Below are 14,338 nucleotides of genomic sequence, written 5' to 3' on the forward strand. Positions count from 1 at the left end.
CCGATCTCTTTACCCGTCGGCTTCCCGTGGCTGTCATTCGACCGGCTATTGCAGTTAATAATACAACGGCTTCTTGACATTTTTGTGTTTCTTTTTATCGCTGTATAACTGATTTTAATTGAAAGCCTGCGTGCGCTAGTACCGCTTGCCACGAGTTCCCAGAATCCTTTGCGGTTCTACCCGTGAATGACGTCACATTTTCAATCTCTATATAATATGCATGTTAAATTTTATATTTGGGGTAAAATATCAAGTCTTTTCAAGTAAACCGGTTCAAGTCCAATTCAAGTCCCAGGTCATTGGTGTAAAAGTCCAAGTCAAGTCACAAGTCTTAGAACATTTTTTCAAGTCAAGTCTAAAGTCATAAAATTAATGACTCGAGTCTGACTCGAGTCCAAGTCATGTGACTCGAGTCCACACCTCTGGCATATACATGTAAAAAATTGTAAGGCAGGATTTATGTCAGGATAGGGGGCAAACAGAAGGGGGAAAGTGATGATTATGAGTTACTAAATAGTGGAAAAGGGGCATTAAATAAGCTAATGCTTCTTCCTGCTCCTTTTTGAACATGTTATTTATTATGATTATGATCATTATGTTTTGTTTTGTTTCTCTTTGTTCTTGTATTGTTTGAACATTTTCAAAATAAGGCTACAATATGTAACTTTTCAGAAACTGTGGGTCAGTTTCTCCAAATTCTCTGCACGAAATGAACGAAGGTCACCGCTTTGATAAGTTACTTTGCATCTCATGCAAAAACACGTTCCATCAAATTGTTTCCTTCCACAAAACCAATACACACAGCTATGAAAAACTGACATCTTGCTGATGGATTTAAAACACTACCGTCAGAAGTGGTCAGTATAGGCTTCTTGAGGCCATGTTACACACACACACACACACACACACACACACACACACACACACACACACACAGAGAGAGAGAGAGAAAGCTCTTCAGCTGAACTGACAAAAAAATAAAAAAGCAAATTGCCTGCCACTGTCTGTGTTCCTGCTGCTCCATCTTCTTGCCTAACACCTGGATGAGTCACTTAAGATCCCTTTTGTATTCTGACACATACTGAAATGTTCTTCCGATTGACTTTGCATAAATGCAGAATGAGTAATTGGAAATCTGCATTTTGAAGCCCAGTGTTCCTAGGTGAACAGAGCGTGCTAAATGATGCAATTTGAGTTTGCAAAACTGTGATTTAGAAAGATATTTGAGTAAGACCAACAGAAAAGGGCAATTTGGAATCGTCGATACGTGAGCTCAGTGTTTTCAGCACTGTGTGCATGATTTCATTTGTTAAAATAAGCAAAACTGCTGTAGTTAAACATCAAAGCAAAGGCATACTTTCAAAAAATACATTTTTCTGATTAATTAATATGTACATCACTTAAATGATGCAGCTGGTGAAGGTGTTTTTTAAGTACCTTGTACACTTATAAGCAATTTGGGAATTTCCTCAGTGATATATAACACTGTAATAACCACTGCTAATACATTTTTAGTTAATTACACTTTACTGTACAGAACGGTGTCACTGCTTATTTTGTCATTTTGTAATGAATAATTATATTCTGGTCTGCCAGTCGTTAGTTATGCTATTATTAGTAGTATCTTTGTTACAGGTTTATATATGAGTTATAAACTGTGTTGCGTGTTGCATCATAGATGATATGAGACAATGACATCTGTACACATAACACTTTATACACTGTGTTCTGTGTTTGGTTAATGATTACAAATGTTATTATCTGTTTTGTATATTACTGATCAGTGAGACTGACCTTACTGTAAATTCATTGTGTTTTGATTCAGTGGACAAATTCCAATCTGAACACAACTGCTTTTGTGACTAAACAGGACACAAACTGCAGTCCCCAGTGTTGTAATGTATGGCGGTCCCAGTACCCCTGCCTACTTATACATAGCATATGACAATAATTTCCTGCAAAACAACTGTTACCAGTAAGTAAGCCCTAATATTTATGTTGTTGTTAATGTCAGTTTACCCTTTAGTAATAACGGTTATTATAATGTATTGCCAAAGAAATGATGTAAGTAGTACCTTAAAGTTTCAAATAATTGAAATTTAGTATAGTCAGTGTATCATCTGAAAATGTATAATGAAACAACTGAAAAGTGAAGTACTAAGGTAAAGTACTGTGAAAGTATATAAGCTGAGTAAAGTATTCAGATTTTTTTTTTATGAAAGTAAAGTTTTGTTTCTTTAATTCAGCTTCTATAACACATAGTATATTATTATTGCCAAAATAAAACCCACAAGTATACAGTCATGTGACACACTCCATCTCATGGAAATCAATGCTTCGCTGTATAGTTGAAAAAGCAAAGTCTTGATCGTTTTAGAAACAGAAACAGGATAGATAAAAGTGACAGTCAAAAGAAAGATTCCAGTAAGTATATTTTTTAAAATACCATCATCAGTCAGCTCCACATTCAGGTATTCCAGCCCAGGGTCCTGTTATTGCAAACTTCTTATATAAACTGTTGACATCGCCGGTCTGCCGTCCTTTTTGCTGTTGAAGTGTTTGCTGTTGCCACATCAAGCTCTGAAGAGACCTTCAGCAAAGCATTTGACTTTAATGTGAGTTTAATGAGGCATTTTATTCAGATATCACCACATTATTTCAAATGACTAATTTCACTGTTAAAAAAGAAAAAAAATGGCTTGCCTGGGAAAAAAGAAACAAAAAGGAGTCTTCACAACAACCCCAAAATGTCATCAGAGGACTTCCTCTTGTAAGTGTTGATGTCAAAGTCCATGTTTCTAAAATTCTGTCTGCATGGAAAGCATGCAAAGACGGAGAGAATGGCTTTGTATGCCAAAACTAGCCTGAGGGAAAGGCTCAGATTTCTGGCCAGAGCAAGTTGGTAGAGGCTTTGCATGCTCTCATGTAACATACAGGCAAAGAGGAGAGCAGCTTCTGGTCATTGATTCAATTATGTGAAAAGTCTGAAAGTTAAACCAGAAATGGAAGTTTAAGCAGAAGAGGGATCTTTAGGACACTGGTGAATCCACCGTGGAATGGCTCAAAAAGAAGAAATGGAGGGTTGTGAAATAACCCAAGATCTGAATCCCACTGAAATCTTGTGGGGGATTCGGAATGGGCAGCACATGCAAGAAAAGCCTCAAACATGTTGCAACAGAAGGAATTTCACATGGAGAAGCGGTCAGAAATTTCAAGCAATGTCAGCAGCCAGAGAACACTTATGCAAATCAGCTGTAATACATGACTTCTGCTGATGTCGCGTAGAAGAATATCAAAAACTAACTGAAGAAAAATCTTTCTTAACAACAGTCTCTGTTTCAGGAAGAATTTTTTTTAAAAGCCAGCAGTTTGCATTGGATGTACTTCATCATCATATTAATCGCTCTTCTGATGGAATCCCAAAAAAAGGTACTTACTTAATGCAACGCATGCCACAGAGTGAAAAAGAAATGACAACAAAGCAGCCCATAAAAATAAGTCTAATATTTGTTGTGTGATGTTCTGGTCTATCCCAGCCTCTTTATTTCTGGACATCCTAAGAAAAAGAACAAAAGAAAAGAAAGTAAGTCATATAAGAAGGCCGAAAAGAGTGGAGCATTTGCAGAAATAAAAGTAGGGCTGCAACAGGTCTTTAAAGACTCTGTATTTCACCACATTCATGCTTTCATCAATTATGACCTGTTCCTACAGCCTCGAATCACCCACATAGCATGATGCTGCCACCCTATGCTCTGCCATAAAGGCTCGATGAATAAAATGAAACAGTCGACCTTCACTCAGGTTGCACCGTCTTCACAAAGAACTTCTGAAGGTTCCTTCTCTTTGAGTAACCAGGTGGGAGGGGGTTTCTCACCTCCCTGACTAGGAGCTACATCAGGAAAAGTTGCAGATCCAAAAACCTGCGCAATTATTTTAATGCTGCTATTTAAAATCCTTAACTTGAGCTTCACAGCATCACAGTTTTATTACCTACATGCTGCAGAGAGTGTCCTTCCATCTAGACAGAAATTGCATGGTGAGGGTCACCTTCTTTGATTTCTCAAGTGCATTTAACATGATTCAGCCACTGCTACTGACTGCAGTTTGTGAGATTAGATACGGCTCTGCCTGATTTGGCGATGTGCAGTGCGGGAGCTCCTCTGGGGACTACACTTTCTCCGTTCCTGTTCACCTTGTACACCTCAGACGCTTTCCATAACTCTGGGTCATGCCACCTACAGAAAGACTCTGACAGTTCTGCAGTGGTTGGATGTGTCATTGATGGGAAGGCGGAGGAGTAGGAAGCACTAGTGGATTATTTTTGTGGAACGTTCTGGGAGAACTCGTCTACTTCTGAAGGTGAATAAGGCCAGAGAGATTTGATCGACTTCAGATTAAAGAAAAAGTGCTGCGCAGTGATGAGTCACGTTAATGACCCACAATGGCAACAATTTGGAGTATCACATCAGGAATAGTTTTAATATACATGTGGGGAAATAGGCATTTTAACTTATAATGCTCTAAATGCTTACTAAGGCATTATCAGAGGACAATCACTGAGTTAAACAAGCTGCATAGCAACCCATCTAATGTCTGATAACACATTTCATTAGCTGATATATATACAACAACCCCTTAGTAACCCTAGAAGAAAGACTAGATTACCATCAAAGTTTTTTTAGTAGTGATGTAAGGATCTGTCTAAACATTTTCAATTAGTTGGCACATTGTGGTGAAAAACGCCACACACACACACACACACACTTCAAAATTCCTACATACCCCAAAATGTTTCCAGGTCTTGATCTCACTGTACAGAGCATCTCCTGGGCAAGCGGTGTTCACCATCTGTCTGTGGCCCCTCAGGGTAAAAGTGGGTATGAGTCGCCCGCCAATGATAGCACAGCTTGCCAGCTGGTCTCTCACCAGCTCCATGGCGTGCTGAGAGGGCAGAATGCTGCTGTAGTCTCCAATGAAGGAAACGCCGTAGCCGACAGAGTTGTAGCCGAGGGTGTGGGCTCCTTGCCAGTACCATCCTCGGCCCTCGTAGATGTTCCCGTCGGAGCCCGCAACGAAGCTTTTGGAGAGGACAGAGACTCTTAGACGGTGTGAGCTGGTTGCGAAGATGTCACGTGTGAAAACGTCTACGTACCTGTATCCGATGTCATCCCAGCCTCTGTCCTCCTGATGAAAACGCTGCATGGAGCGCATGTCTGCAGAGCACTGCTCAAAGGTCAGACAGGGCTGGCTGGGCGTGCTAGTGTGGTGGATGAACATGAAGGAGAGAGGCAGCGAGAGGTTGGTGGGTGTTCCTATGTACGGCTTTGCACCCCACATACACCGAGGAACGATGGGTGGGCAATCTGAAACAGATCAGAGTTTGTTACATGTGACGTTATGCTCGTATTTTGATGGATCTTCTTAACTTTCTTATGTAATGGTCACAGACCACACTGCTGTTCTAAAACCTTTCACTTGGTCTGTGTTTTAAGTTTTATGCTCACCCATGTACATATGGACAAACTCCTTCATCCCCTCCTTCACCTCTCTCATCAGCACCTTCTTCTCCTTCCTCTCCATATCTGACTGTCCTGTCAGACTCTGCTGCAGCTGTACAGATTTCACCACCTGTCTGGCCAGCAGCAGCGGGACAACCAACTGTCTGAAGTTCTCCCTGCGGCGTCGGCTGATGAGGCGTGGGGCGGTGTCCAGTCCTTTACCCTCCAGCTGGTGGCAGTAGTACTCTGTCAGCAGACTGCTGAGCTTGAGAGGACGTCTGGATTTGTCAGAAACCTCCAACCCCAGCATGACGCCATCCATGCCTCCGTTGACTTGAGCGGTGGTGAGCAGGGAGGGGCTGTCCGAGAGGGTGAACACTTGAGGAGAGCTTAGGTTGTCCCAGCAGCCGTCGGGTCCCAGACGCCGCGTCACAGTTGGACTCTGCCTGAGGGAAAGGCCCAGATCTCTGGCCAGAGCAAGTAGGTAGAGACCTCGAACGCGTCCTCGAGTCTTGGCGAGTAAACCGGCCTCGATGCCCAGGAGGAGCGGTCTGAGGGCAACAGTGGTACCATCAGGACTTAGGACCACCCCTTCCTCTTTGGCGTCTTCTGTCACCCTGTGATGCACAGCTTTTCTAATGTAATCTGAAAGGTTAGCAGCCAGTTCAGGCACTCCAGAGAGATCACTGAAAAGGAAGTACTGAATAAATGGGTCATTGACCTCAGCTGCCCGCCGCAGCCTCTTCAACACAGCTAGCGGCTCTGACCCAGGGTCCTCATCTTCCACCTGCTTTACTGCACTGATGAAGTCTTCCATCCGATATGAAAATGAAGCTGAAGAGAAGAAAAGAAAAATTGTCATTCAAACTAAAGCCCATCATTTCTCCCCCATACAAACCTTCCTTTGTTTCTAAGTTTAAACACAAACTGATTTAACCAAAGGAGACGTGGCGAGGAGAACAGCGGCACTAAAAGACTTTGACTGAAGAAAGGCAAATATTGCCTGCAGTGTTTTTATTATGCTCAACAAGTGGGAAGTAAAGTGGCCAGCCAACTGTTCCAGCAGTTGTCTCGATGATTAAATGAAACCAACAGTTGGAGGAAAAAGCCACAGAAATCTTTTTTCAGCATAATCAGAAGTGACTTTAGGCCAAGCTACAGCTGACATTTCTCCCCCTATCAGGCTGAGAACGATTTTGCCCATTTCTTGGTCTCAGATGTGAAAAAGAAGAGTCAGAAAAAAAGTCTTACACAAAGCCATTTCCAAAAATACTTTTTTTTGTCTTTTCTTTTCTTTTTTTGATTGGTTGGTTGGTTGGTTTTTAGGGCAGATTTTTCTTACTTCAGCAAGAACATGTCAAACCACATCCTGCATGTGTTACAGCAGCACGGTTCGGTAGGAAAAACCGTCCCGGTGCGACTAAACTGGCCTGCATGCGCCCCAGACCTGTCACCCTCCAAAAAACAAATGAATCACGGTAAAAACCGCAAACATGACAAAGGAGGCCCCAGCCTGTTGGGCAGCTGAAATCTTTATTTTGGCAAGAATGAAAAAAGATTTTGTTATCAAAATGATAAAAGCTGATCGCCTCCTTGGAAATGTATGTTTTCTATTTGCATAAGATTAGAATCGAGTCCTTAAACTGAAAGAAGTTTGGACCGGTAGACACGCAAGTAGAGCGAGGAATTAGTCAACAAGGGAAAGAAAGAAAGAAAGAAAATGAAAGCAAATACAGTTTCTTGATCTGAATACATGCATACAATCGAGCTCATAAAACAGGTGAAAACAGTGAAGCAACCCTACCCTCCACACACGTGCTGACCAACAGCACCAGAAAGACCAGGCTCAGCTTCCAGCAGACTCTGTCCATCTTGAGATGTGAACACCTTCAGCTCCGCACTTCCAATGTGTCTGCCTTAATGGCTCTCTCTTATTTATCACATGTAGTAAAGGGAGTGGTTATGTAACAGTTGTACACGCACACACACAAATACACAGAGTAGATAGGCCTCAGTTTAATCTGTTGGTGTGGCCGTCTGAGCAATGTGGGAAACTGGCACCTGTAATATAAGCAGCACGAAGTGGTTTGTCCTCAGCGGTCAAGGTCTTTCCGTGTACCTCACAGTGATCCACTTGGACATTTTCGAGAATTTCTCAAGTTCTGTAATAAATCTCAGTCATCTCGTTTTGCGTGCCGCAGCTTCTGGAAATAACAGCAGACTGCAGAAGAGTGTTCACTACAGTACAAATCACTGGGAGTCCACTGTGAGGCAATACACATGTTCATGTTAGTGTGGAGAAAACACACAGCGCTGGGCTGCAAAACTGTGGAAGTCCCCCCCAAAAATATGAATCACGTGTGTTCTCAGCAGCAGCCGCAGAAATGTACAACAAAGATCTTCATGTTCACTGAGGTTTATATGGTGACACGATCATTGCTGGAAATCATGTCACAGTACATGTGCACGCACTGCAGAAAGTCAAGAGAAAAAGTTTCAGACTGGTTTTTGCAACTGTGCCATGATTACAAGAACAGGAAGTGGAGGTCCAAGTGTAAAGTCCAGTGCAGAAAGTCTGGGATGCAGATAATAAAGGTCAGTGATGTAAATAAAAAAGATCTTCTAAAAGCAGAAACGAGAAGGACATGGTGGAGTCAGTAAGACCAGAGTAATTATTTAAAATTAACTGTGCTAATAGTAATATTATTATTATTAATAATGATAATAATAATAGCTGTGAAAAATTAGGTTATGTTTTCGGGGGGGAAGGGAGACGTCAATATGGTTATGGTCGTTAATGCCAGATGAAGATGGCTTGTTTAAAAAAAATATAGGTAAAAAGTAAGGAAAGCAGGGTGCAGTGTGTTGTTGCACTAAAGAGTCCGGCCACTAGATGGCGGTATGCAATTTAACTGTTGGTAATGTTGAGCTGTCAAAGCAGGAAGAAGACGGAGAGGAGGAAGAAAAACTGACCATCAGCTGATTTAGCTCTGACAAGGTGCGTTTATGTTACACAGACGTCCCTGAAAATGAGTAAACCTGCTACAGAATATTATACTCTCTGTGTAAAAGCGTAGCTTTTCATTCCTGCTGTTTTATGTGTAAGATAATCTTTATCGGTAGTGCCGGCTAACAGTTGTAGCGCGATGGCTAACAGCCAGTATTGATCAGCTGTCGTGTCTGTAGAAACTCAGCAGGTCCATTGTGTTTGCAAAAAGCTTGTAACGTGTGTCTGTGTGGTGAAGTCATACCTGGAATTACATTTTTTAATGAGAGGTCTGTGAGTCTGCGGTCACACATTTATTCCCATGTTATTAGTGCCTCCTTTTTGTAAATGTTTAGCATATCAGTATATAAAAGCTAAATTAGCACCCCTGCGGTTCACTAATGTATATTGCCTTTATTGAACATCGCAAATTGTATTCGCATGAAAGGCTAGTCTCTAATATTTGACACAATAAACTTGTTTCACTACTTGAGGGAAAGCACACCAGGCTATGAAAGAGGAGATACTGGAAGCTGGTGATGTGCAACCAAAAAGTAATCAAATGACAGAAGAGCGATAGCACACTACGCTCAAATATAAATGCTAGCAACTTGTGCAAGCGATGTCTGATGGTCTACATAGATTCAACACAAAAGTATAAAGCCTTTGCCAGTTCTCCACTAGCTGTCATGAAAGTGCGCTCCATAATCTTGCCAAAACAAAACGTCTGCATCAGAACATGTAAACCACTGACTGCCATTACTCCCCAACAGAAAATGGACACCCGTTTCACTCGAGGGAAATCCAACATCCTTGAGCGCCCTCTGACCCGACCCAAGACTGAAGTCAGTCTGAGCGCCTTTGCGCTCCTGTTCTCCGAGATGGTACAGTACTGTCAGAGCCGCGTGTACTCCGTGTCGGAGCTGCAGACACGCCTGGCAGATATGGGCCAGAGCGTGGGAGCCAGCATGCTGGATGTGTTGGTGCTGAGGGAGAAGAACGGGAAGAGGGAGACCAAAGTGTTGAACATGCTCCTCTTTGTCAAGGTGAGCAAATGTAATCACACGCATGAGTAACCCTTTTTTATTTTCAAACTCTTAACAGTCATCTTGCTTTTAGGTTAATGTGTGGAAGTCCTTGTTTGGAAAGGAAGCTGACAAGCTGGAGCAGGCCAACGATGATGACAAGACGTACTACATCATAGAGAAAGAGCCGCTTATTAATGCGTACATCTCCGTGCCCAAGGAGAACAGCAGCTTGAACTGCGCCGCCTTCACCGCGGGCATCGTGGAGGCCATCCTCACACACAGTGGCTTTCCCGCAAAGGTCACTGCCCACTGGCACAAAGGCACCACGCTGATGATAAAGTTTAACGAGTCAGTTATAGCCAGGGACAAGGCTTTGGATGGCAGATAAGAAAGATCGGAGGGGGGGAGTTGTTATGTAAATCTGTACAGGATGAGGAGAAATCACGGAGGCCCAGGCTGGTGTTTGTATCTGAAGTGTCTCCTTGTGGTAACTGATGAGACAGGGTGACAATATAAATGGATCACTGTGCTGTACTGAGCCTCATGAGCAGAAAATATGCACCTACATGGTTTCGTGGATCATCTCCTTCCTGTTTTGCCTCCTGATGTGGTTTTATTTTGTAGTTTTTCTTTTGTCACATATTTGCAACAGACAAAAGTTTAAAGCGTAAACATACTGCATAAACTTTCATGCCACAATGGTCACAGGAATGTAAAAAAATTAAACAAAACATTGGGGCTCTATTTGACAGCCCTTTTTACACCATTTTTAAAAATATTTGATTATTATTGTTTTAGTCTACAAGCTGGCTACAGGAGGCCAACAAAGTAGAGTACCCCTGGTTATGATAATATTAAATCATAACCAACAATGAATCACCACATGACTTGTTTTTAGGGACAAAATATTTTAAGGAGACAGGTTCAAGGTTTTCCCTGCAAACCTGAGCTGGATAAGTGGGATCAAGTGGATGTATGAGTCCATGGTTTGTTTTCTATTTCATTCCAGCTCAGCCTCAGCTTTTGTTTTGTTTTGTTTTTAATAATTCATAATCTGGGGCTAGTAATTCTGTGCTAACAACGCAACCACCAGGCTACATCTTACAAATCTATACATTTCTTGGGCCCAGAAATTTTGCGGTGCTAAGCTGAATTGTTTTTCTTTAAACAGCATCTGTGGAAAAGAGGAAGTAGTTTAGTGTTATTTAAAATACATTTTTGTATTTAGTGTCTTGTCATCGAGTCATTATGTAACACAAAGATGTTTACATGTTACAAATAAAAACTGGAAGGTTGTGGTTGTTTTTGATGACATGGCTGCTTTTAAGCAAACAAAAGCTGCTTAGCTTATACTAACACAGACATATTTAAAACATGCGCTGAATATTATAATTTATATTATGTCCAGAGGACCTATTTGTTACACTGAGGGAAATAAATATGGTCATTTCCAGGTCTGACTGTAATGTCTATAGCAATAACTAACATTGGGTTTATTTCATTTTTTTAAATAACAAATCGCAGCACTAGTGAATGTTAGTGTGTGAAGAAAGCTCCCCATTTACATGAACTAATTCAAATCTTCACGATAGATATGATTCAACCCACTGCAGCGCAGAACCTTTAATATCTACAGTGTGTTCTAATTTCTAGTAAAATATTGTGTTCAACGGTATTAAACGCTGCACTGAGGTCTATCAGGACTATGATGGGCTCTGAAACCCGAATGAATCTCTTAAAATAAACCATTCCTCTGCAGATGGTGAGTTAGCTGAATGACCATTTTACAACTCTGTAGTTTCAGCCTGGGAGCACATCTATGTTCCTAGAGCCCACCAGAAAGCAGGCTTAGGCGTGACTCCTACAACCACACAGCCCTGATGTATCTGACAGAAGCCATAATTAACCTGAAATGGACAGAGACTCATGGGAAATTGTGTTCCAAATAAGCCATGCGGCATTAAATGCTACTGAGGAAAGCTCTGAGTATAGGTTTACAACTCATGCATTTGTGTCCCTTAATAAAAATATGAGAAGTATAAGAAGAGGAAATTGTGGTTGTTTGATTTAGTTTGGTTCTGGTGTTACCCAATATAACAAAGACATTTTGAATGCGGAAATCAGAAGTTGTGGTTGTGTGTAGGGTTGCCAACTCCCTGAAAAATAAATAAGGGACACCTCGTGGCCAGGGCCGGGCGACCCAATTGTCTTCACCCTTCCCAGTGTGGTGAATTTTCTAGCTCTTTTTTTGTGTGCGAAATTATTTTTTTAACCATTTGACTTGAATTTGATTTAAGTAGATGTGTATTCTTTGTGATATGAACACATGTGAAACAAATGATCATTTAGCCATTTATTTTTAGCTCAAAATGACAACATTAACACAATAAAACAGGTCTCCTTCTTAAACAGAAGCCTGTCATGCTTAACTTTTGAGAATATAAGTAAATCTTTCTTTAAAAGAACTCTGTCCTGCTTAACTTAAAATAATAGAAAACAATAGAAAGAAAAACATTCTTGTAACAGTGCACATTTAGTGCATTTAGTACAATCGGCTTCAGTTGAGGTATTATTTCAGCTTTTCTAATGCTAATCAGCTGCTCCTGTTTGTAAACCCACTTGCTCCCATGATTACGCATCTTAACTCATCATCATTATTCATCTATGTATTACTTTTATGTATTAGTCATCTATTTGTTGTAATCATCTATTCTTGCAGTTGTTTATTACACAAAATAAATTATATTATCACACTTCTGGCCACATAGCGCTGATATTCACTGCACATGCCCATATTAACTTTTTCCAGCCAGGTGTTTTCCTTTTCCCATTCTTCCCTTTCTCTGAGGGGAACAAACATTGCTGCTCTAATGCTGGGCTTACACTGTGCGGTTTTTGGCCCATTTTGAGCCGATTTTTGAGTGATCGGACCGATTTTGGCCTTCATCGTGCATCGTGTAGTATACGTGGGGTAACGAGAAGTGATTAACACCTCACGACCAGCTCCCGATCATCAATCGCTCGTGAGGGTCTCACCACAGCCGCTCACACTGCTCGCGCGCAAACACGTAAACGTTGGTGTAAAAGATGGAGCAGCACGGCTGTGCAGCCTGTGATCTGGACACAAGCGATGGAGGCACAACTTGTAGAACTTTGGAAAGCTCATCCGAGCCTTTTCGATGTGGCATCACAAAATTATCACGACCACAACAACCGTGAAAATAGTTGGATTTACACTGCTGCTCAATCACAGCTGCCTGATCATGTTTTTCATTAGCAATTTAGCAAAGTTGATGGTGGTGGTGTGTGTGTCTGTAAGACGGAGAGAGAGAGAGCGCGACAGATTTTCTGTTATAACCTTCATTTTATGGAGGCACAGTGTGAGCACTCAGGTCGCATCAGAGCATCGGGCGGTATAGTGTGAGACCTGCATCGTGACCTACCAACTGCGAGTCAATCGTGCAGTTTGAGCAGGAGCTGAATAACGTGACTGAAAAAAATTGCACAGTGTTTGCCCAGCTTTAGGTTTACTGTCGTCCGAGACTTGCACCGCAGAGTCGGCGTTTGTTTCCCTGTTGGCCATGCTTCTTGTTGTGGTCATTTGTTGTCTTCCGGTATTTTCTCCGTAAGCGACCTTTCCTCGACCAATGAGATGAGTGGTAATCTGAATTGTCATACTCGTAAGTGTGCTGTCAGCTCATTGGTCACAAAGCAGGAGAGGGGCTGGGAATTATGTTTTCAAACAAAGCGTTAATTCCATTAAAAGTTATAGACTACTTTTGATTCTCACTGTATTACAGGACAAAGTGCGTCCCTTATTAGCTCAATACGGGACGTGTACTTTTGTTTCGAAATACGGGACAATTCCGTATTTTAAGGGACGGTTGGCAACCCTAGTTGTGTGACTAGAGCTAGCATCCCTTTTGTTTCAGCCTGTATGCTAAAATAAGCTAACAGTCTGCTGACTGCTTCATATACAGACATGAGTGATATCTCTATACAGTGGCTTGCAAAAGTATTCGGCCCCCTTGAACTTTTCCACATTTTGTCACATCACAGCCACAAACATGAGTCAATTTTATTGGGATTCCACGTGAAAGACCAACATAAAGTGGTGTACACGTGAGAAGTGGAACAAAAATCATACATGATTCCGAACATTTTTTTTTACAAATAAATAACTGAAAAGTGGGGTGTGTGTAATTATTCAGCCCCCTGAGTCAATACTTTGTAGAACCACCTTTTGCTGCAATTACAGCTGCTAGCCTTTTAGGGTATGTCTCTACCAGCTTTGCACATCTACAGACTGAAATCCTTTCCCATTCTTCTTTGCAAAACAGCTCCAGCTCAGTCAGATTAGATGGACAGCGTTTGTGAACAGCAGTTTTCAGATCTTGCCACAGATTCTCGATTGCATTTAGATCTGGACTTTGACTGGGCCATTCTAACACATGGATATGTTTTGTTTTAAACCATTCCATTGTTGCCCTGGCTTTATGTTTAGGGTCGTCGTGCTGCTGGAAGGTGAACCTCCGCCCCAGTCTCAAGTCTTTTGCAGACTCCAAGAGGTTTTCTTCCAAGATTGCCCTGTATTTGGCTCCATCCATCTTCCCATCAACTCTGACCAGCTTCCCTGTCCCTGCTGAAGAGAAGCACCCCCAGAGCATGATGCTGGCACCCCCATATCTGACAGTGGGGATGGTGTGTTCAGAGTGATGTGCAGTGCTAGTTTTCCGCCACACATAGCGTTTTGCATTTTGGCCAAAAAGTTCCATTTTGGTCTCATCTGACCAGAGCACCTTCTTCCACATGTTTGCTGTGTCCCC

At 41.8% G+C, this 14,338-nt stretch overlaps 2 protein-coding genes across 4 annotated transcripts; one reads left to right on the top strand and one right to left on the bottom strand.

Moving 5' to 3' along the window:
- Positions 1-2,295: 2,295 nt before the first annotated feature.
- Positions 2,296-7,391, bottom strand: LOC146633196 (N-acetylmuramoyl-L-alanine amidase-like). 2 transcript variants are annotated; one of them, XM_085351374.1, is made up of 5 exons: positions 7,303-7,391; positions 5,505-6,332; positions 5,153-5,363; positions 4,783-5,077; positions 2,296-3,556 (listed from the first exon to the last, which is right to left on the bottom strand). In XM_085351374.1, exons 1-5 carry the CDS (start codon positions 7,367-7,369, stop codon positions 3,542-3,544), a joined length of 1,416 nt encoding a protein of 471 aa, XP_085207500.1. In that variant the 5' UTR covers positions 7,370-7,391; the 3' UTR covers positions 2,296-3,541. The 2 variants fall into 2 exon arrangements, with proteins under 2 accessions (XP_085207500.1, XP_085207499.1); XM_085351373.1 differs by lacking the exon at positions 2,296-3,556 and having other exon boundaries at positions 4,701-5,077.
- A 1,054-nt stretch (positions 7,392-8,445) lies between these two features.
- LOC146633197 (trafficking protein particle complex subunit 5-like) lies at positions 8,446-10,796 on the top strand. 2 transcript variants are annotated; one of them, XM_085351377.1, is made up of 3 exons: positions 8,446-8,496; positions 9,258-9,530; positions 9,604-10,796. In XM_085351377.1, the coding sequence occupies exons 2-3, from the start codon at positions 9,261-9,263 to the stop codon at positions 9,898-9,900; spliced, it is 567 nt and encodes a 188-aa protein (XP_085207503.1). In that variant the 5' UTR covers positions 8,446-8,496; positions 9,258-9,260; the 3' UTR covers positions 9,901-10,796. The 2 variants fall into 2 exon arrangements, with proteins under 2 accessions (XP_085207503.1, XP_085207502.1); XM_085351376.1 differs by lacking the exon at positions 8,446-8,496 and having other exon boundaries at positions 9,135-9,530.
- The last annotated feature ends 3,542 nt before the right edge of the window (positions 10,797-14,338 follow it).

This window comes from Diplotaxodon limnothrissa, linkage group LG4 (assembly GCF_057381915.1).
Source record: "Diplotaxodon limnothrissa isolate DT_005_m linkage group LG4, D_limnothrissa_male_GT1.1, whole genome shotgun sequence".
Lineage (NCBI taxonomy): Eukaryota > Metazoa > Chordata > Actinopteri > Cichliformes > Cichlidae > Diplotaxodon > Diplotaxodon limnothrissa.

Bases quoted from the DNA above. Each gene is read 5' to 3' on its own strand.
- LOC146633197 (XM_085351376.1), top strand. From the start codon at position 9,174: ATGAAAGTGCGCTCCATAATCTTGCCAAAACAAAACGTCTGCATCAGA. The intron at 9,531-9,603 runs GTGAGCAAATGT...TCTTGCTTTTAG, and splicing joins ACATGCTCCTCTTTGTCAAG to GTTAATGTGTGGAAGTCCTT.
- LOC146633196 (XM_085351373.1), bottom strand. From the start codon at position 7,369: ATGGACAGAGTCTGCTGGAAGCTGAGCCTGGTCTTTCTGGTGCTGTTG. The intron at 6,333-7,302 runs GTAGGGTTGCTT...TCTTCTCTTCAG, and splicing joins GGTCAGCACGTGTGTGGAGG to CTTCATTTTCATATCGGATG. The intron at 5,078-5,152 runs GTACGTAGACGT...CCTCTCCAAAAG, and splicing joins TGGGATGACATCGGATACAG to CTTCGTTGCGGGCTCCGACG.